At 44.7% G+C, this 22,757-nt stretch overlaps 1 protein-coding gene across 1 annotated transcript in view; it reads right to left on the bottom strand.

The window, feature by feature from the left end:
* C9H14orf39 (chromosome 9 C14orf39 homolog) overlaps nt 1-22,757 on the bottom strand; it is a 323,838-nt gene that overhangs the window by 144,569 nt on the left and 156,512 nt on the right. The window contains exon 11 of the mRNA XM_030213710.1: nt 8,087-8,172. Coding sequence (XP_030069570.1) covers nt 8,087-8,172 — 86 coding nt within the window. The remainder of the gene's footprint in view (nt 1-8,086; nt 8,173-22,757) is intronic.

Below are 22,757 nucleotides of genomic sequence, written 5' to 3' on the forward strand. Positions count from 1 at the left end.
TTCATAACTTATCAATTCAATTCTTATACTCCACAACAACCAATTGAAGTTCTGTGTGGTTACAATTAAAAAAAAACTAGATCTAGAAACTACAATTCAGCATTATCAAATACCTTCTCCTTCAGCGCCTATTATAAAGTACATGTTTTTTAAATAAAATAGTTTTGACCGATTATCTAAAAAGCTTACAATAAGACATCAGTTGAAGTTGAACTGGTAGAGCTTTCCATGCCTTTACAGCCTGGTAAGCAAATAATCAAATCATTTTTTAGATTTTTTTCTCTTAGGATCTGAAAAAACAACTTCCTTGTAACAAGTGTCTTCTATTTGCCTCCGAGAAACAAAACAACTTATATAGAGAGAAGCCTCACCTTGCACTATCTTATAAAGAATGCAGTCAAATTTAAACATAATTCTGGCTTCAACAGGAAGCCAGTGTAATTGGATTTTAAAAGGGGGACATTTGTTCAGATCTAGGGAATGAAAAAATGAGTCAAATTGCCGTATTTTGAATCATATAAATTTTCTTCAGGAAATATTTGGTACAATATAATAAGATAACATTACAATAAAGCAAAGTTAGTCACCTTTAGCAGATATTCTCCAAGGACAGCAGGCCAAGTATTCTCACAGCTGCGTGACACCACTCGACAGCCTGGTGCGAGAGCTGACTAATGAGATTATTATAGAACTTTCTAGCAGTGTCCAACCAAGCATGCACTGATGCCATCCTGCCAGTAGCACCAGTATAGCTAAAGAGCACTACTCTAAGGGGAGGTGGGAGGGGATGAGAGAATAACTGGCCTGTTGCCCTCAGAGAACACCTGCTACAGGTGAGTAAATTTGATTTCTTTGAAGACAAGCAGGCCAGTTGTACTCCCACAGTTGGGAATCCCTAGCTACCAGGCTAACCAAAAACAACGTTAGGATAATAGGGACTCGAAATGTCGAGGCCTGTATGTCAAATAACTTGAAACTATTTAAATACTAGTTGTGAATGTGGAGCCTGGAACTGGGCCTAGGGGGTTGCAGTTGGATTTTATACACTGAACAAGTTCTTCAGGACTGCCTTTCCAAACCAGCTATCATGTCGGGTATCCTACTCAAGGCAGTAATGTGATGAGAAAGTGTGGACAGATGACCGCTTTGCAAATCTCCTCTATGGATGCTGACTTCTTTTGGGCTACCGATGTAGACATAGCTATGACATAATGAGCCTTGACTGACCCTCTAGAGTCAGCCCAGCTTGGGCAAAAAGAAGATGTAATCTGCTAGTCAATTACTACTACTACTACTACTATTTAACATTTCTAGAGCGCTACAAAGTGTACGCAGCGCTGTACAAACACAGAAGAAAGACAGTCCCTGCTCAAAGAGCTTACAATCTAATAGACAAAAAGTAAAGCATTTAAATTTAAAATATTTAAGCAGTCAAGCACAAGAGAACAGTCACAGAAGGACAGAAGATGTTGAAGGGTGGTCAGTGTGATTAGGTGTAACTCTGGTTGGAGTAGTGGGAGAAGGTGATAGGAGATATACTATAGGATGTCATTCTGAGGCCAGGCTAAGTCTAAAGCAGGAGAAGGTATTCTCTGCAGCCTATCTGTGAGATGGAAAATGCTCTCTGAAGCTGCTGCTATAAGTTGTTAGTTTTCTCTCCCTGAAAGAGATCCAAGCCACACCCACGAAGTTCAAACTGTCAGTGGGGAGGGTGAGGGGAGGAAATGGCAGTGCTTGATGAAAAAGAGAGCTCAGTTTGATAGGAGATATACTATAGGATGTCATTCTGAGGCCAGGCTAAGTCTAAAGCAGGAGAAGGTATTCTCTGCAGCCTATCTGTGAGATGGAAAATGCTCTCTGAAGCTGCTGCTATAAGTTGTTAGTTTTCTCTCCCTGAAAGAGATCCAAGCCACACCCACGAAGTTCAAACTGTCAGTGGGGAGGGTGAGGGGAGGAAATGGCAGTGCTTGATGAAAAAGAGAGCTCAGTTTGATAGGAGATATACTATAGGATGTCATTCTGAGGCCAGGCTAAGTCTAAAGCAGGAGAAGGTATTCTCTGCAGCCTATCTGTGAGATGGAAAATGCTCTCTGAAGCTGCTGCTATAAGTTGTTAGTTTTCTCTCCCTGAAAGAGATCCAAGCCACACCCACGAAGTTCAAACTGTCAGTGGGGAGGGTGACATTGTGCGTTTGCCAATGGCTACCCCCATCCAGTTTGGGTCAAAAGAAACAAACAGTAGGATGGACTGTCTATGGAATTTGGTCCGCTCCAGAGAGAAGACTAAGGCTCGCTTGCAATCTAAGGTATGCAGTACACCCTTGTCAGGATGTGCATGTGGCTTTTGGATAAATGTTGGCAGAACGACTGACAAGATTTTATTTATTTTAACATTTCTATTCCACCTACAACTAGGTGAATCACAAATCAGCACACATAATAAAAGGCAACAAGACAACAACAGACTCTGAAATATACAATATTCAAAAATGACAGACAAGATCAATCCCATGCATGTTCAACCTAACATGTCTTCAACAACTTACTGAATTGAGCCCTACACAGTCTCAAATAAACTGGTAACAAGTTCCAAATTTGTGGACCCGCTATTGAGAATGCAGTATTCCTTGTGTTGGCATATCCCACCATTTGAAATTTACCAGTTGTCAAAAACTTCACATTTTCAGACTGCAAGGATCAAACAGGTTGATATTCCTGAATTACATCTTTAAGATATTGAGGAACACAATCAGGATGCGTGTGGAGAAATATTCTATTGTGGTGAAACTTAGTGTAAGGTGTATCAGCTTACTAGGGCCTCAAACTGACCACCACCAAAAACACAACTTTCCAGGTCAAACAGGAATCAAGTGGATTGAAATGACCTTTCATCACCTGGGAAAGGAAAACTTTGAGACCCCATGATAAAGTTGGAGGTTTGATAGAAGGGCTTTGTCAATAGCAAACCTCACATGAAGCAAACTAGAGGCTGTACAGAGATGGGCTTACCTCCCACACTGTGCACTAATTGCACTTAAGATGAACACTTACAGAGTTGGTTTTCAAACTAGACACAGAGAGGTGCAGAAGGTATTCAAGCAGTTTTTGTGTAGGACAAGTGAGGGGATCTATAGTCTTGCCCTCACACCAGATGGCAAACCTCCTCCACTTAAATTAGTAGTGAAATGCGAGAGACCTCTTCCGGCAAATCCAAAGTTTTGAAATGCAGCTCCAGCAGTGGGAAATGAAGCCAATGCCAGACGGACTTCTACAGTCTGTGTCCTGTATATGACAAGACAGATCAGAATGGGCTGGACTGGGCTATGATAGGTACTCCAACAGTGGGAAAGCAAGGCCAATGCCATACAGACTTTTACAGTCTCAGGCTTATTTTCGAAAGAGAAGGAAGCCCGTCTTTCGACACAAATCGGGAGATGGGTGTCCTTCTCTCAGGGTCGCCCAAATTGGCATAATCAAAAGCCAATTTTGGGCGTCCCCAACTGCTTCCAGTCACGGGGACGACCAAAGTTCCTGGGGGCGTATCGGAGGCGTAGCGAAGGCGGGACTGGGGCGTGCCTAACAGACGGACACCCTCGAACGATAATGGAAAAAAGAAGGGCGTCCCTGACGAGCATTTGGCAGACTTTACTTGGTCCATTTTTTTCTTACGACCAAGCCTCAAAAAGGTGCCCGAACTGACCAGATGACCACCGGAGGGAATCGGGGATGACCTCTCTTGACTCCCCCAGTGGTGACTAACCCCCTCCCACCCTGAAAAAAAACAACTTTAAAAACTTTTTTGCCAGCCTCAAATATCAGATCCATCGCAGAAATATGCAGGTCGGGGGGGGGGGGGGGGGGGGGGTGTGTCAGCGGAGGCATAGCGAAGGCGTGGACGTCCTTCTTTCAAATGTTTTGGACGTCCTGAACTGCCCCCCACACAAATAGGGATGACCAAACTTCAAGGGAGTGGAGCGGAATGGAGGAGTGGCCTAGTGGTTAGAGCACTGGTCTTGCAATCCAGAGGTGGCTGGTTCAAATCCCACTGCTGCTACTTGTGATCCAAAATCCAAATAAATAAATGGGGTGTCGGAGGAATAGCAAAGGCATGGACATCCTTCTCACAGAAACATCCATTGGTTCCTCCCCCTTCCTCTTCTCCTGTAGCTCATAATCCTCCTGATTATCCTGCCTGAAAAGGTCATGGGGCCCACCTCCGACAACTTGGGAATTGTAGTCAAAATTACCCTCCCTGGGAGAATCATGTGACTCACTCCGGGGATCTTGGGAATTGTAGTGAGGACTAACCTCTCTAAAGGAATCCTGGAATCTACCCCAGGGAAGCTGCGAGTTGTAGTCCCTCCAGTTCTCTGGTAGATGTCTGTCCTTCAAGAGCCTCCTCCCAAAGATTTTCCTCCTAGGTCTGCCTTCTTGTCCATCACAATATGGAAGACCCTTCTCCCAATGTAGATGAAAGGCATCTGATGCTAGTCTGCCAAATGATCTGAGCCTGGAACAGAACTGGAGGACTTTGTTGTTGAGATGAGTGGCAAAAAGATTGACCAAGGGGGTGCCCTACTCTTGGAAGATCTTGCGGGCTACGCCCAAGTTGACAGACCACTCGTGCGGTTGCAAAATTCTTCTCAGTCTGTCTGCCAGGCAATTGTCCTTTCCTGGTAGGTTTGTGGGTCGGAGGGCCATTCCATGAAGGAGGTCCCACTGCCATATCCCCATTGCTTCCTGACACAAGGGGGATGTGGCAACCTGGTTATCCATTTGAATGAGGATACTTTGATTCTGTAGCAGATCTCTGAAAGACTTTAGAGTGTTCCAAATGGCCCTCAGCTGAAGGAGGTTGATATGGAGATCAGTTTCCTGAACAGACCAAGTTCCTTTGTTGTGAAGTCCATCCACATGAGCTCCCCATCCCAGGTTGGATGCATCCGTTGGTAGCATTTTCTGAGGAGTCGGAATTTGAAATGGTAGTCCCACAGTCAAATTTCTTCAAACTGTCCACCATAGAATGGCATGAGTCAACTCTGGTGGAACCTGGATTACATCCTCTAGATTCCCAGCCACCTGAGACAACTAGGAAGCTAGGGTCCACTGAGCATCTCTCAAATGGAGACAAGCCATGGGAGTGACATGTACTATTGAGGCCATGTGGCCCATCAATTTCTACATTTGCCAAGCTGTGACCTGCTTGCTGTTTTGGAGCTGCGAGGCCAGTGCTGTTCAGGTCTCTGCTCTTGCTTGTGGGAGAAAAGCACAAGCTTAAAATGTATTAAGCAGGGTTCCAATGTACTCCAATCATTGGACCGGGAGAAGGTGGGACTTGGGATGGCTTATGATGAATCCTACTAACTCCAACAGCTGAATAGTTAGGCACATTGGCTCTGTCGCTCCCTCCTGAGATGCACTCTTGGCCAGCCAATCTTCCAGATAGGGTAACACACAAGCCCAGTCTGCACAAATATGCTGCAACTATCACTAGACATTTTGTGATCATCCTGGGAGCTGATGCAAGGCCAAAAAGCAGAACCCGATACTAGTAGTGGTGTTTCCCTATTCAGAATCTGAGATATTTCTTGTGATTGGAAAATACTGATATGTGGGTATGGGCATCCTTTAAATCCAGAGAGCATAGCCAACCTTTTTCCTGAATCATGGGAAGAAGGGTGCCCAAGGAAATCATCCTAAACTTTTCTGTGACCAGGAATTTATTCAGGGCTCTATTCAGGGCCCTTAGGATAGGATGAAATCACCCCATCCACAAAAGTACCTGGAATAGAATCCCTTCCCTTCTTGCCCTGGAGGCATGGGTTCAACTACATTGGCCTGTAGAAGGGCGGAGACTTCCTCTACAAGTACCTACTTGTGCTTTGAGCTGATATAAGATGTTCTCAGTGAGTAATTTGGTGGTCTTTGATGCCAAGGGCATAACTGAGATGGACTAGATGGGGTGATTTCATCCTATCCTAAGGGCCCTGAATAAATTCCTGGTCACAGAAAAGTTTAGGATGATTTCCTTGGGCACCCTTCTTGACCCACTACAATCTGGTTTTCGCCCTCTCCACTCAACCGAAACTACGCTTACTAAAGTCTCCAATGACCTATTACTGGCTAAATCCAGAGGTCTCTATTCCATCCTCATTCTTCTTGATCTTTCCGCTGCTTTTGACACTGTCGATCACAGCATACTCCTCGATACCCTGTCCTCACTTTGTTTCCAGGGCTCTGTCCTTTCCTGGTTCTCTTCCTACCTCTCCCTCCGCACCTTCAGTGTTCACTCTGGTGGATCCTCTTCTACTTCTATTCCTCTGCCTGTCGGCGTACCTCAGGGTTCTGTTCTTGGTCCCCTCCTCTTTTCTATCTACACTTCTTCCCTTGGTTCATTAATCTCATACCATGGCTTTTTCTACCATCTCTATGATGCTGACTCCCAAATCTACCTTTCTACCCCTGATATCTCACCTTGCACCCAAACCAAAGTTTCAGCGTGCTTGTCTGACATTGCTGTCTGGATGTCTCAACGCCACCTGAAATTAAACATGACCAAAACCGAGCTTCTCATTTTTCCCCCCAAACCCACCTCCCCACTCCCCCCGTTTTCTATTTCTGTTGATGGCTCTCTCATTCTCCCTGTCTCCTCAGCTTGAAACCTTGGGGTCATCTTTGACTCCTCTCTCTTTCTCTGCTCATATCCAGCAGATTGCCAAGACCTGTCGTTTTTCTTTAAAACATCCATAAAATCCGCCCCTTTCTTTCCGAGCACTCTACAAAAACCCTCATCCATACCCTTGTCACCTCTCGTTTAGACTACTGCAATCTGCTTCTTGCTGGCCTCCCACTTAGTCAACTCTCCCCTCTCCAATCGGTTCAAAACTCTGCTGCCCGTCTCGTCTTCCACCAGGGTCGCTTTACTCATACTACCCCTCTCCTCAAGTCGCTTCACTGGCTCCCTATCCGTTTTCGCATCCTTTTCAAACTTCTTCTACTAACCTATAAATGTACTCACTCTGCTGCTCCCCAGTATCTCTCCACACTCGTCCTTCCCTACACCCCTTCCCGTGCACTTCGCTCCATGGATAAATCCTTCTTATCTGTTCCCTTCTCTGCTACTGCCAACTCCAGATTTTGCGCCTTCTGTCTCGCTGCACCCTACGCCTGGAATAAACTTCCTGAGCCCCTACGTCTTGCCCCATCCTTGGCCACCTTTAAATCTAGACTGAAAGCCCACCTCTTTAACACTGCTTTTGACTCGCCTCCACCTACCCTCCTCTCCTCCTTCTCTTCTGTTGAACCTGCTGTGCCCTCTGTGTCCTCAACCGCATTTGCAAACAAACAGAACACGAGTTAGGCTCATGGTCAAGCCCAAGGCACCCGATGCACCAATTGTGCAGCTCCATCATGGAAATCACCCAATTACATTGGGCGACCTCTTCAAACCACTAGGGGTCTTCTTGGACATTGAGAAAAGAATTGCACCCAAATTAAACTCCTCAATTGAGAATAGTAAAAAGAGGCAGCATTCAAACTGAGGTCAGTGCTCTAGCCTAAACGGGCCAAGCAACTTGCAGAAAAGAAAGGAAACTTTAAAAGCCGAAAACACTATAAAAAATTAAAGGTAAACAGAACAAAATTAGAAGTAAGGAAAAAATAACTGAAAAGGACAAAAATACCCACACAGGAACATACTATAGATAGTGAACATTTCACACTGAGAGGAGAATACGATGATGCCTCCCCCTTGCTCCACGGAAAAACGAAGACCAAGGGACCCATGGCTGAGAAGGCACCAGTGCATGTACAGAGAGACGCTGCTAGAAAGTTCTATAATAATCTTGCTAGTCAGAGTCCGCACCGGGCTCCATCAAATGACATCACCCAGCTGTGAGAATACAACTGGCCTGCTTGTCCTCCGAAAATCAATTCCTTCAATTTTGTTCATTCCAATTGTTAAGTTCTGTTTTTCTATAAAATGTTTTTTTAACTTCTATAATGTTAGCATGTTAATATTACAAAATTTCAATAAAAATCATATTGAAAAAAAGAAATGTACATTTTGCTTAAGTGTAAAATATTACCTAAACTGCATTTGGTTTTGCAAGCTTGCTACAGATGAACTTTGGCCACAATCTGTGCGAGTGTTAACTGTAAAGTCGTTATATTTCTGGAACAAAATAAACATTTTAGATGAACAAATGTACAAACCAGTTATTTCTGCAGCAGAAAGCCCTATTAAATTAAGATGCAATTCAATGAATATAGATCCTATTTCTTTAAACTTAAATCACACATTCCAAGATTAAATACATTCCTGAATGCTGATCCATTATTACATCCTGTATTTGTTGGGTTGAATACAAACCAGAAAAAAGAGAACCAAATCTTCCTGCATGGTATCCAGTCCAACACAAAAAAAGCAGTGTCAAACTAGGAACCAATCACTGGATTTATTACCATATAAACAACAAATTAAAACATGTTCTATAAAGATAGAAAATCTCTCCAGAGCAGCATCCACAAGCTCTTTGATACAAATGCACATTCAGTTCAACGTGTTTCAACATTCCACCCGTATCAGGGGCTCATTCTATCCCCTTGTATTCTTAGTAACTGGTCTTCTAGTCATTTATGCATACGGTACAAGTGTCTGAACCTAACGGGAAAAACATTTTAAAAAATAAATTATTCACATTACTCCAGAACCAATCAAGCCCATCTTAGCAGTGGAGGAGTGGCTTAATGGTTAGTACAGTGGGAAGTTAGTACAGACCTTGGGAAATGGGTTCAGTTCTCACTGCTGCTTGATGGTCAGCAGTGGGTTGAGATCCTAGGGAACCAGATTCAATTTCATCTGCAGCTCCGGGACCCTGGGAAGTCACTTAACCCTTCGTTGCCCCAGGTACAACAGTAGTACAATGAATTACTTAGATTGTGAGCCTATTAGGGACAGACCCAGTACCTACAAAATGAAAACTGTAAACTGCTTAAGTCTAAGCAGTATATAAATACTTGAATGTGTGACATTTTTAAGGTTTTTCTCTGAAATATACATTCTACCATTCACTTTGCAGGAGATTTACAAAATATATCTCTTCTCTTAACCAAGGTATCACAACAACCACTAAAAAATGTTTTTTTTTAAACCCATACAACCAATAAATCAAGTTAGAATCAACTAACCCACAACCATATGTATGCACATACACACGAATAAACGCACATATATGTATATGCACAAACACATACTCAAACATATAAATAACCATGGGTGCATTTCTGTCTCTTAAAGAGACTTCATATTAGACATAATACCAGCCTCCAATACACAAACACTTTAAACATTTAAAAATAACAAAGCACCCCGACTAATTAGGCTATACCACAAAGGGCAAAAAGATTTGTCTAAAATCTAAACTCTTCTAAAGCACTAAGGGACCCTTTTACTAAGCTGTGTTAAGCAGGGCCGCCGAGAGACTGGGCTAGGCCCGGGACAAGGCCACCCCCCCCCCCCCCCCGAGGTCGCCACCTCTCCCCCAACACCCGTCCCCCCCCCTGCGCACCAGCGGGCCCCTGCATTGAAATCACAGCGCCTCTCACATCCATGTGAAGACACTGCAGGCAGCAGCAGATTGCCTCCCTCCTACGGGCCTCCTTCCCTCCCTGTGTCCCGCCCTCATCTGACGTAACTTCCGTGAGGGCGGGACACAGAGAGGGAAGGAAGCCCGAAGGGAGGCGATCTGCTGCTGCCTGCAGCGCTTTCACACGGAGGTGAGAGGCGCTGTGATTTCAATGCAGGGGGCCCAGCCTGGTGGCAGATGGTCGACGACGGACAGGGCCGGTCTTAGCAACTGTAGGGAGCTGTGCAGACCAGTTCTCAGAGCCCACCCTCCCCTCCCCAGTATACCCAAAATGACAGAAACCAAATTAGCATACAGATTCTGCATGCAGCACAATACCAGAAAAACAGAACATTGCTACACATTGCAAAATAAGACAGCAAATGTAAATTCTCAAATTGGCCATATTCCAAACACTAAAATGAAAATAAAATGATTTTTTCTACCTTTGTTTTCTTGTGACTGTATTTCAGATCATGTTGGTCCCAGTCTCTGATTCTGTTGCTCTCTATTTGCTCCCTTAACTCCACTTCCAGGGTTTCCTTTCCATTTATTTCTTTACTTTCTTCCTTTCTTCTTCATTTCTTGCCCTACATCCATAGGTAAAAGCTGGGTCCTCTTCGGACTTGAGTGGAAGAGGTATAGAGTGGATCCAGCTTTTGCCTATTTTCTCCAGCCATGTGCAGTTTTTCTCCTCTTTTCCCTTTCCCTCATCTCCGTCAGGATGCATCTCCTTCCTCTCTCTTCCCTCTCCTCCATCCATGTCCAGCATTTATCCTCTCTCTCCTCCCCTCCATCCATGTTCATCTCATGTCCTCTCTTCCCTCCCCTGCATCCATATCCAGCATTTCAACTCTCCCCTCTCCTCATCCATATCCAGAATTTCTCCTCTCCCCTCCATCCATGTGCATCTCCTTCCTGTCTTCCCTCACTTCCATGTCCAGCATTTCTCCTACCCTCCCCTCCATCCATTGCAACTCTCCTCGCTCCCCTGCCCTCCCTACTCATCCCCAGTGATTCTCCTTTGCTCCCTGTCCTCCCTCCCTTCCCCTCCATGTCCAGTGACTTGCCCCAACTTACCCCCCTTTTCACCCCCTCCCCCCCGAGTTTCAGTTCCCAGCCCCAGCTGTGCCCTCAGGTTTCCAGCACATAAGTGTCATAAGTAAATAAATAAGCAGATAAAAACTCTAAGTGTTGAGCACCTGAATCTCAAATGATGTCTGTTTTAGTGACCCTTTACCAGGAGAAAAAAAATGCCTGCATGAATACAACACCTAGGGAGTCCCTATAAACAGCCCCTCCAAATGACACATTACTACAAAAAGTTGCTCCGTTATTATACTTCCTCTGTATACATTCCTATGCTGCACAAGCCGGCACGTTTGAAAATATAAGTGAGAATAAATAAAAATGGTACCCACAAATGAAGACGAGGGACAGCCTTCCTTCCTTCCAGCCCAGCCGCCCTGCATTTAAAAAGTTGCAGAACGGCGGCGAAAACGCAGGCTCGCCTCTTCTTTAAGCCCTTCCCCTTCTCTCTCAGCGTGCACTGTGCCGCCTTCGCGGAAACCGGAAATTGCATCAGTGCACGCTGAAAGAGAAGGGGAAGGGCTTAAAGAAGAGGTGAGCCTGCGTTTTCGCCGCTGCTGCAACTTTTTAAATGCAGGGCGGCTGGAAGAAAAATGAAGCTGAGAGCGTCGCAACGAGGAAGGGAGCGCCAGGGAGCGCCGCAGGGCCCCAGGAGGTGTGAGGTCCTGATGATGGAGGGCGGGGTGGGACTCCGGCGCCGGGCCCCCCTGGAGGCCCGGGCCCGGGGAATTTTGTCCCCCATGTCCCCCCCTCTCGGCGGCCCTGGTGTTAAGTGCTAATGTGTGCTTAACATAGAAAAACATTAAAGCATTCTGCATTAGTTTTTCCGTCTGTGCATGCTAAGTATGAGGGTTTTTTTTTTCTCGAGGGAATGTCAGGGGCAGAGAATGGGTGTAGAAGTGCTATTCAGCTAGCACGCTGATATCACTAGCATGCTATCGGGTTAGCATGTCCATAATGCGGGAGCACTTTAGAGGTCATCTGAATTTTTGTTACGGTGCCGAAACTGACCTAAAATCCTTTTTCTGCCTGGTTTCGAGCATGGGCTTGATAGACCTTTGGTCTGTCTCAGTATGGCAATACTTATGTACTTATGTTCAGCTTAAAGGCTAATTACATTTTTCGTTTTTTTCTGAAAATGACCATGTTTTCAGTGGAAGCTGAAAATTACTGTTTTGTCCCATTTGTCTCCCTCCCTCCCTCCAATCAGGAGTTACTCCTCTTCCAGGACCCCATTGATTGCCTTCCCCCACCTGGAGCCCCCCTCCCCTGGGCCTATCTTACATTCCATGGTGGTCTAAGGGTGTAGTTGGGGCAGGAGCGATCCCCAGTGAATCCTGCCCATTCCAGCTCTGCTCTCAAAATGTCTGTCGTGACTGGAGCATTACTCCTGCCCTGATTACACCACTAAATCACCAGGGATTTCAAGGTAGTCTGGGAGCTGGGAGGGAGGGAGGAGAGGAAGCTACTTTTTGTATGTACTGCAATTTTAAGTGATGTAGTTATGATCTAGCACAATAGCTTAAATGGTAAATAGAGTGCTCCAAATAAATGTTTTTGACACAAAATTTTAGAAGGAATTAAGTCTGTAAATTTAGGATGATAATCTCCTTAGGATTTAGCCTCTCTGTGGAGTTATGATGTCAACTGTGTGGCACTGCGCAGGGGAATGATGCAGTCTGAATTGCTTTTAACTGAGCTGCTTTACCACTCCAGCAACTACAAAGCACCAATCCAACTTTGAATCCAGTCCAGGTTTTCCAGGTTTCTAAGCAACTTGAAGCAACTACATAGTCCACCCAAACATAAAGGTTCCTCCAAATCCGAGTTGAAAAAAAGGTAGCACAGTTCCACATTCCTGGAGTCTAGGAATTAGAGAATGGCACATGGATGGGGACACATGGTTAACCGCGGTAATAAGGACAGAGTACGTGGGTACAGGGTTGGGAGAGCCCGTGGTGAAGGGGACAAGCTTTATCCTGTGCCATTCCCTAAAAGCTTGAGACTAGCCTTAAACAGGCTGTTCCAACTAATGGAACAGCATCTAAAAAATGCTAGTAATGATATGTAAAAACGTAACACATCTTAGTCAACTGGCAACTGAATTCAAAAATAAAAAACTGCAGAAGCTGCTTCTGGATTTAAATGAGTAGAGAGGTGTGGTAGCTGTGTTAGTCCATTTTTAACGGCAATCAATAGAATTAAAACAAAATAAAACATGGAAAAGAAAATAAGATACCTTTTTTATTGGACATAACTTAATACATTTCTTATTTAGCTTTCGAAGGTTGCCCTTCTTCGTCAGATCGGAAATAAGCAAATGTTGGTAGATGACAGTATATAAATGTGAAACATCAAAGCATTTCAGTAACAGTCTAACAGGATGGGGGTGGACAGGTGAGAGACAGGAAGAGTCAGGTGGATGAGGGACAGGGAGATATTCATGGAGACAGGAGGGTGACAAAGCAGTACAATTTTATGGTTTATAATGGGCTAGAAAACCCAGATCTTTGTTAAGTCCTGTCTGGTGGGTGTCAAAAAATTTAATGATTCTGACTTCAAAGGTCTTACGTTCCTGTATTGTTTTAAAGTTCCCTTTCAGGATTCTTACCATGAAATCACTGGTACAGTGTTTTGGTTTTGTAAAGTGCTGCCCCACAGGCGTGACATCTTTATTGGTACTACCATTTTTCATATGGTGTCTATGTAAATTAAATCTCTTCTTTAGCATCTGACTTGTTTCTCCAATGTAGCAGCCTTCGTTGCATTTTTTACACTGAATGATATATACCACATTAGAAGATTAGCAGGTTAAAGATTCCTTAATGCTGAATATTTTTCCTTTGTGAATGACTGTGGGGTCCTGTGAAATGTTTTGGCATAGTTTGCAGCTGGATATAATGCAAGGATGTGTGTGCCATTCTTTTCTTTTTGAGTCTGTGTTGGGAGCTTACTTCTAATTAGCTTGTGTTTTAAGTTGGGTGGCTGTCGGAAGGCCAGCACTGGTGGGGATGGGAATATCCTGGAGTAGAGGCTGCAGATCTTTTATGATTTTTCTTAATTTTTCCAGCTCTGGGTTGTATGTCACTATAAGGGGGATTCTGTCTGTGGCTTTTTTTTCTTTGTACTGTAGCAGATTTTCCCTGGGTGTTTTGAGGGAGGAAGCAATATTCTTGGAGATTTTGGGGTTGTAGCCATTCTGTTCGAAGGATGCAGTCAGGATTTCAAGGTGTCTGTCTCTGTCCCCTTGGTCAGAGCAGATACGGTGGTATCTTGTGGCTTCGCTGTAAATAATGGATCTTTTTGTATGTGAAGGGTGGAAGCTAGAGTTGTGGAGGTAGTTGCATTTGCTTGTGGGTTTCTTGTATATGGATGTTTGTATATAGCCTCGCTGATTGAGACTGTGGTGTCCATAAAATTGACTTTTCCTGGGGAGTAGTCAATTTTGAATCTGATTGTAGGATGGTATGTATGAAGGAATTGTAAAATTGTTTCAGAGTTTCTTCCCCCTCAGTCCAAATCATAAAAATGTCATTGATGTACTGGTAGTATTTTAGGGGTTTTGTCTGGTATTTATTTATTGCATTTTTATCCCACATTTTCCCACCTTTTTGCAGGCTCAATGTGGCTTACAATACATCTTAAAAATGGAAGACATTAGGAAATAAACATTTAGTGTTACAGAGGAATCTTGGGCAATATGATAATGAAAAGCGAGATAGTAGTATAACAAGCAATATGATTATGATAAGCAAGATACTAGCATGACAAGCAGATATTATAAGACAGTTTTGAGTATATGTGGAGGAATTGTGTGTGTTACATTGGTTGATCTTTGTGGTATGCCTTGTTAAAGAGATGGGTGTTCAGCAGTTTGCGGAAGTTCAGTAGTTCGTGAATCGTTTTTAGGTTGCGCGGCAATGCGTTCCATAGCTGTGTGCTCAAGTAGGTAAAGTTTGACACGTACATTAGTTTGTATTTTAGACCTTTGCAGTTTGGGTAGTGTAGATTGAGGAATGTGCGGGATGATCTTTTGGCATTCCTAGGTGGTAAGTCTATCAGATCTGACATGTAGGCTGGTGCATCTCAGTGAATGATTTTGTGGACTAAGGAGCATATTTTGAACGTGGTGCGTTCTTTAATTGGGAGCCAGTGTAGTTTTTCTCGTAAGGGTCCAGCACTTTCATATTTTGTTTTACCGAATATGAGTCTCGCTGCAGTGTTCTGGGCTGTCTGACGTTTCTTGATTATTTGTTCTTGCAGCCAGCGTAGAGTGCATTACAGTAATCTAGGTGACTGAGCACCATTGATTGTACCAGGTTATGGAAAACATTCCTTGGGAAAAAAGGTCTTACTTTTTTTAGTTTCCACATTGAGTGGAACATCTTCTTGGTTGTGTTTTTCGCGTGGCTGTCGAGTGTTAGGTGTCGGTCGATGGTGACTCCAAGAATTTTCAGGGTTTCTGAGATTGGAAGGTTCAGATTTGGTGTGTTGATGGCGGTGAATTCATTCTTGTTATGTTGAGAGGTAAGTACTAGGCATTGGGTTTTTTCTGCATTAAGTTTTAGCCGAGATGCATCCGCCCATGAATGCATGGTTTGGAGGCTTTGGTTGATCTCATTGGAAATTTCTTTTAAATCATATTTAAATGGGATGTAGATCGTTACGTCGTCTGCGTAAATGTATGGGTTAAGGTTTTGATTTGCTAATAGTTTGGCTAAGGGTATCATCATCAGGTTGAATAGGGTCGGCAAAAGGGGGGATCCCTGTGGGACTCCGCATTCAGGTATCCATGTGGCTGAGGTAGTCGAATTGGATGTCACTTGATATGATCGTGTGGTTAGGAATCCCTTAAACCAAGTGAGAACGTTACCTCCAATTCCAAAGTATTCCAGGATATGTAATAGGATTCCATTATCGACCATGTCGAAAGCGCTTGACATGTCAAATTGTAGAAGTAGTATGTTCTTTCCATTTGCAATCATTTGTTTGAATTTGGTCATAAGGGTAACCATTACTGTTTCAGTGCTGTAGCTAGACTGGAATCCTGACTGGGAGTCGTGGAGTATTGAGAATTTATTTAGATAGTTTGTGAGTTTGTTTGGTCACTAACCCTTCCGTTAGTTTGGTTATTAAGGGGATGGATGCTACTGGCCTGTAGTTGGTTAGTTCATTTGCACTTTTCTTTGCGTCTTTGGGTATGGGGGTGAGTAGGATGTTTCCTTTCTCCTTCGGGAAGAGTCAGTTTTATAACATATAATTCAGGTGTTTTGTAATGTCTGTTATAAATTGTTGGGGAGCAGACATCATCAGGTTGTTTGGGCATATGTCTAGTTTGCAATGAGATTTGGCATATCTTTTGAGCGTTTGGGAGATGATATCCTCTGGAAATGTCTCGAAATTGGTCCAAATTCTGTCTGCTGGGTAAATGCCAAGTTCTGGGTCTAGGCAGTCAAGGAATTCAGCATAGTCAATGGTGCTGACATGTATTTTGAGTTGCAATTGTACGATTTTCTCATTGAAGTATCTCACGAGATTGTCTGCTCCTGGTGCGTCTTTGCTGTTGGTTGTAAGTGGTGTAGTGTCTAGTAATGTATTCACGAGTTGGTATGTATTCAGAAATGTCTCTTCCAGTTCATCCATAAAGAGGTTGGCATATTGGGGTGCTGTCCTGGTGCCCATCGCAGTGCCCATTATTTGTAGATAGATATCATTGTTAAAGCGGAAATAGCTGTGAGTTAAAATAAATTTGATTAATTTTGTAATGGTTTCTGGTGAGTATTGATGGTCCAGTGTGGATGTTTTTAGGAGTTTCTCACATGCAGCTATGCCATCCGCATGGGGAATGTTGCTGTATAGTGATTCTACATCCATCGTGACCAGAAGGGTACTTGGTGGTAATAGCTTGATATTTTTCAATTTATTCAGAAAGTCTGTGGTGTCTTGTATGAAGCTGTTTGTTTTGTGCACGAGAGGTTTTAGAATCCCCTCTATGAGTCCAGATATTTCCTCGGTGAGTGTGCCAATACCCAATATGATTGTTCTGCCAGGGTTTCCAAGTTTGTGGATTTTGGGTAGCATGTAGAATGTGCCCACAGAAGGCTGGTTTGGTATGAGTTTCTTCAGATGTGGCTGTACTTGTTTAGGAAATGTTCTGATCAGGTCTTTCAGCTGCTTTGTAGGATGATGTCATAATCTTTGTCTTTTTGATTGTCAGGTGCAGTACACCCTTCTCACTTTCTTCTTTGACTTTCCTGATCAGATGTTCAACATCTTTCTTATTTTCAGCCAGCAGGGTGGTATTATCAATATATCAGAGGTTATTGATGTTTCTGTTACCTATTTTCACACTAATCTTGGAGATATGATACAGACATTTAAATACCTGCATAGCATAAATGCACAGGAGGCGAGTCTCTTTCAACTGAAAAGAAGCTCTGGAACAAGGGGGCATATGATGAAGGTGAAATGGGATAGACTCAGAAGTAACCCGAGGAAATACTTCTTCACAGAAAGGGTGGTGAATTCGTGGAACGGCCTCCCAGTGGAAGTGGTGAAAACAGTATGTGAATTTAAGAGAGCTTGGGACAAGTACATAGGATTAAGGGAGTGACAGGGAGAGTAGATGGTATGGATAGGCAGACTGGATAGGCTATATGGTCTTTATCTGCCTACATTTTCTCATATTTATGTGTTGCTTTATAAAAAACCCTGCCGTATGTCCTTTCTCCTACTACTACTTAACATTTCTAGAGCACTACTAGGGTTACGCAGCGCTGTACAGTTTAACAAAGAAGGACAGTCCCTGCTCGAAGGAGCTTACAATCTAAAGGACGAAATGTCAAGTTGGGGCAGTCAAGATTTCCTGAATAGAGGTGTAGTGGTTAGGTGCCGAAGGCAACATTGAAGAGGTGGGCTTTGAGCAAGGATTTGAAGATGGGCAGGGAGGAGGCCTGGCGTATGGGCTCAGGGAGTTTATTCCAAGCATGGGGTGAGGCGAGGCAGAAAGGGCGGAGCCGGGAGCTGGCGGTGGTGGAGAAGGGTACTGAGAGGAGGAATTTTTCTTGAGAGCGGAGGTTACGGGTAGGAACGCAAGGGGAGATGAGGGTAGAGAGGTAAGGAGGGGCTGCAGATCGAGTGCATCTGTAGGTTAGTAGGAGAAGCTTGAACTGTATGCGGTACCTGATCGGAAGCCAGTGAGAGGGGTGATATGGGTATATCGGTCCAGGTGGAAGATAAGATGTGCAGCCGAGTTCTGAACGGACCGAAGGGGGGACAGATGGCCAAGTGGGAGGCCAGTGAGGAGCAGGCTGCAGCAGTCAAGGCGAGAGGCAATGAGAGACTGGACGAGAGCTCGGGCGGTGTGCTCAGAAAGGAAAGGGCGAATCCTGCTAATGCTATAGAGGAAGAAGCGACAGGCCTTGGCTATCCGCTGGATATGCGCAGAGAAGGAGAGGGAGGAGTCGAAGATGACTCAGAGGTTGCGGGCAGATGAGACGGGGACGATGAGGGTGCTATCAACTGAGATAGAGAGTGGAGGGAGAGGGGAAGTGGGTTTGGGTGGGAAGACAATAAGCTCAGTCTTGGCCATGTTCAGTCTCAGGTGGCGGCTGGACATCCAGGCAGCAATGTCAGATAAGCAAGCCGATACTTTGGCCTGGGCCTCTTTCTATGTAATGTCTCACAGTTATCTCTTGCAGTTATAATTTCAAAGAAACAAATCCTTGCTTACTAAAACTTAAGGTCACAACTGCACAACTGTGGCTGCAGCCCACCTCCCCTTGCCAGGATTTTCACTTCTGGTACCAGGCCATCACCTGCTAGGCTGCTTGTTAAATTGCATCTGACACTTTATGGACCAGTTCAGGAAGAATCACACTCAGTAGTGATTTCCATTGGCTCCTCAGGGCATAGCTCTCATTCCTCTGTCACTTCCATGCTCTCTTCCAACTGCTGCCTAGGAGCCTCCTTTTCTTCTTCCCTGAAGGCTTTTTCCCATGGTGCACTGAACTGTTCTACCCCTTTTCAGCCTCTCTTTGATTCTAACCCAGGGAAACTGAGCCTACACTGCACTCCTCCCTTTTCCTACAGACTAACGTTTGCCCTTAGGCTGCAAAACATTCTCATTCCCAGGCCAGCTCAGATCTTCCATAGTCACCTGGGTTTCAGCCTGATCTGGAGGCAACCTGGAATGTTCCTTGCCTGGGAAACATTTTGTCTCCTGAGAGCCCTGCTCGTGATCACTACAACTGTCACTTCAAGTGAGGCGCAAAGTCAACCAGGGCCGCCGACAGACTAGGCCGGGCCCGGGACAAGGCCGCCCCTGCCCCCCCCCTCCCCCGAGGTCACTGCCGCTTCCCCTCCCCCCACTCCCCTCCGTCCGCCACCGGGCCAGGCCCCAGCACTATATGTAGATCCTTCAAGAGGTAGTGTGTCATGATTTAGGCTCTACACCTTTTCTGATGTTTTGGTGCCACCTCAGTAAAGCCAAAACACAATCTCTCCACTGCAAAACACTATACACAAACCCACTCATAACCTTACCAAACCATAACAGCACTAATTCCAAGGACAGGACGAGCTACAACCTTATGCGTGGAAAGGCAGCACTATAATTACACCGGGCTCTAAAACACCAGTACACAACCTAATGAAAAACAAAGCAAAAAGGGCTGCAAATACTACACATTAGCAGAATACTGTACCTTGATCACACATGAAAAACACATGGCAACAGATATGACACAAGGAACTAGAAATAAAAAAAAATATGAAGGCAAAATACTGAACTAGAAAGTTACCTCAAGAAGTCAGACTCAGCATGCAGCAATACTAGAAAAATTGAAACTTGCATGAAAAATACCACAGATACACATTTCCAAAAGCTGACATATTCCAATTAATAAATTCTGAATAAAATACTTTTTTCTACCTTTGTTGTCTGATCATAGTTTTTCTATTCGCTTTGGTCCCGTCTTCTGTTCTATGCAGTGTCTTCTTTCCATTTGATATTTTTTCTCTCACCATGTCCACCATCCTCCTGTGTCCTTATGCGTCCTGTCTACCATCTGTAGCCCTGTCCCTATCCTTCCTCAAGTTTCGGCATCTGTCCTGAAAGTGTTCCGATCCAACCCTTAAATTCAGCAATTTCCCCTCCATCCATAACCAGCATTTCTCCTCACTCCCCTGCATCCATGTGCATGTACTTCCTGTCTTCCCTTCCATCCATATCCAGCATTTCTCCTCTCTCCCTTCCCCTCCATCCGTGTGCATCTCCTTCCTTTTTTTTTCCCTTCATCCTGTCAGACAACAAGGGAAGGCTGAAGCGTGAGCCTGCATGCTTTTCACTGCGTCTGCGTGCTGCTCTCGCTATAACCCCGACGAAGTAAGAACAAGATCGCTTTTGAAATTCGGAGGGAGGGACGGAGGGCAGGCCCTGGGAGTTGGACGGAGGGAGGGGCAAGCACCCTCGGACTCGGCGCCGGGCCCCCCTGGAGGCCCAGGCCCAGAGAATTTTGTCCCCCCCTCTCGGCAGCCCTGAAGTCAACCACTATAGAAGCACCATGGCTTTTAATTTCAGTTTTCCTTAGCTGCGGTCTATGTGTGTGGAGGCTATTTTACTTGGAGGTAAAATATGGTCTTTAATTATTTAAATTATTATATTCTGGTTTGCATACTGTGGGTTTAGCAGAGGACTACAGACTGCAAGCTCTGACAATCTCCAGCAGGCCTCACTAGTTCAGATTTACACAACCAAACCTAAGTGTTTGTTTTCAGTTTTGGCCGAAAGCTTTCAGTTTCAGTGGCGGTTTCTGCCAAAACTGAGAAAAGCAGTTTCAATTGTCATCAAGAGCCCTTAGCACCTCCTAAATAGGAGGCGGTAAATGCTTCCATGTTAATTTTTTTAAATGGATGCAGCATGGGTTTCCAAGAACTGTAAGCTGACAGCTGTATCTGTTGCATACTCCCCCTTTTTCAAACTACTGTAAATGACCAGTTTTCTTTTACCATTTAAGTATTCACAGCATTTACACTTCTCAGTTTGGTGCTGAAATCTTCTGGCTCCCCTGGTAAACAGGGTGGGCTGGTGGAGAATAGTTCTGAAAGGCAGAGACTCTTGTTCAGCAAATCTAACTGTAAGTCACATTTTCTTTGTTTGATTTGCATTACAGAAGATTTGGTTCAAAAGTTCTGAGTCTTCACAGTGATGTTCTATACTCTGGTTAATGTTATGACCTGGTGAATGTGAGCCCTTGTGCCCCGACTGAGCATGGCGGAGATGGAGTGACACCTCACTCTGTCAGGCAGCCAGACAACCCCTAGCTTCACCTGGGAAGTGACCACCGTTCCCTGGGAGTTGAGCCCCCAGGTGCAGGCGGCCACCAGGACTTCTGGAACTGGCAGGGTTGCACAACCGCTGACCAGGCTGGCGAGCAAGCTGACACAGTCCAATAGCCAAGTAATCCATAGGGCAAAGAATAGTCAAATCAGTCCAAGGTCTAGGCAGGCAGCAATCAATCGTGGTCAGGAAAACAAGCCAAGGTCTGGTAAACAGGAATACAGAAACTGAGGAAAGCCGGTGAACGGAACTCTGGCATGGACCTCTGAGACAATTGAGGCCGAAGCAATGAAGGACTGGAGGCATGGCTTTAAATAGTGTAGGAATCAATCTCAAGCATATGCAGCTGATCCAAGATGGCTGCCCCCATCAGCAGAGAAGCACAGTGCCCAAAAATGGGCTTCCTTCCTTCCAAGATGGCCGCCATAAGCTGAGATGCCCATCCCAAGATGGCCGACCTATCCTGGAGAAACACCACCAAGATAGCCGGCTATCTCTGCCGGACCGCGCCTCACCGGCGACTCAGCCGCACAGGCCTGGAACCAGGTGAGGAACGTAACAGTTAACTGCATGCTAATCTCTGAGTAGACAGAGCCTATCGGGAGAGAGAGCAGAACAGTAAAAACCTGCATACTGTAGTAGCCATCTCAGGGGACAGTAGAAACTTGAACACTGCAGCAGCCATCTCAGGGGGCAGTGAAACTTTTGTTGGACATTCTCAAAGTGGCACATGCGTGGCTAACAGTGGAAGCATTGCACTGCATAAGAATATTTGGTCAGCTAACCAAACAGAAGCATCTGTGAATAGTCTCTTACTATTGCTCAGGCTGCATAATTAACCAGCTAGCAGATGCACAGTTACCAAAAGTAACAATTCCTGCATGTCTCACCATTGCCATAGCAATCAGCAAAAGTATTAATTCCTGCAGTAAACCCTACCATCGTTGCTATAGTGATAGTAAACAAAGTTGCAACTGGGCACAGACCCAAGATATACAGCTTCTTTCAGCCTCAGGCAAAGTATCCATTTGGGACACACCCTCTCTTCAAAGCACACTCATTGATTGCAAAAGAAACAAAAGTGTCATATATAGACTTCCTAGCCTCTGAGCAAAAGGTGACATTTTTTGGCACAGAGGCAAGGTTTGCAGTCATAGTTAAAAGAAAAAAAAGTTTTATCTTTGCTACTGAAGCCACCGCAGACTCAAGTTATTGAGTGACACAAAACAGTTACTGGGCAGGCTGACATAGAGAACACAGACACAGCACAATCCAGCATTAGCAGTGACAGGGGTTCAAAGTCCACAAAACTACATAAACCAATAGAAAAAGCCAGAGAGGTGTATGAAGCTGAAGTAGAAAAATATGTCACCCTTTTGAACAAAGTACAGCAAGGAATGCATGAAGTTCCAAAGGGGAGCCAGGCTGAGGGCCTAAATACTGACCTGCTGCAAACTACCTATCAGCAATATCAACAGAAATCACAAGAATATTGTGCAGGAAAAAAAAAAACATCAGCCAGGCCCAGAAGGAGAGACAGTGGGCCGTATCTCTCACACGCCAGGCTATTGTGGTTGAAGTAATTAAAAGCACAGAAACACACACAGCCCCTGTGCAGTAGAATCTGCCCCAACACTATGGCAACACTAGAAGCACTAGAAGTTCTAGGTCCCTGAAATCACACGGGAGAAGCCATTCTAGCCA

This window comes from Microcaecilia unicolor, chromosome 9 (assembly GCF_901765095.1).
Source record: "Microcaecilia unicolor chromosome 9, aMicUni1.1, whole genome shotgun sequence".
Lineage (NCBI taxonomy): Eukaryota > Metazoa > Chordata > Amphibia > Gymnophiona > Siphonopidae > Microcaecilia > Microcaecilia unicolor.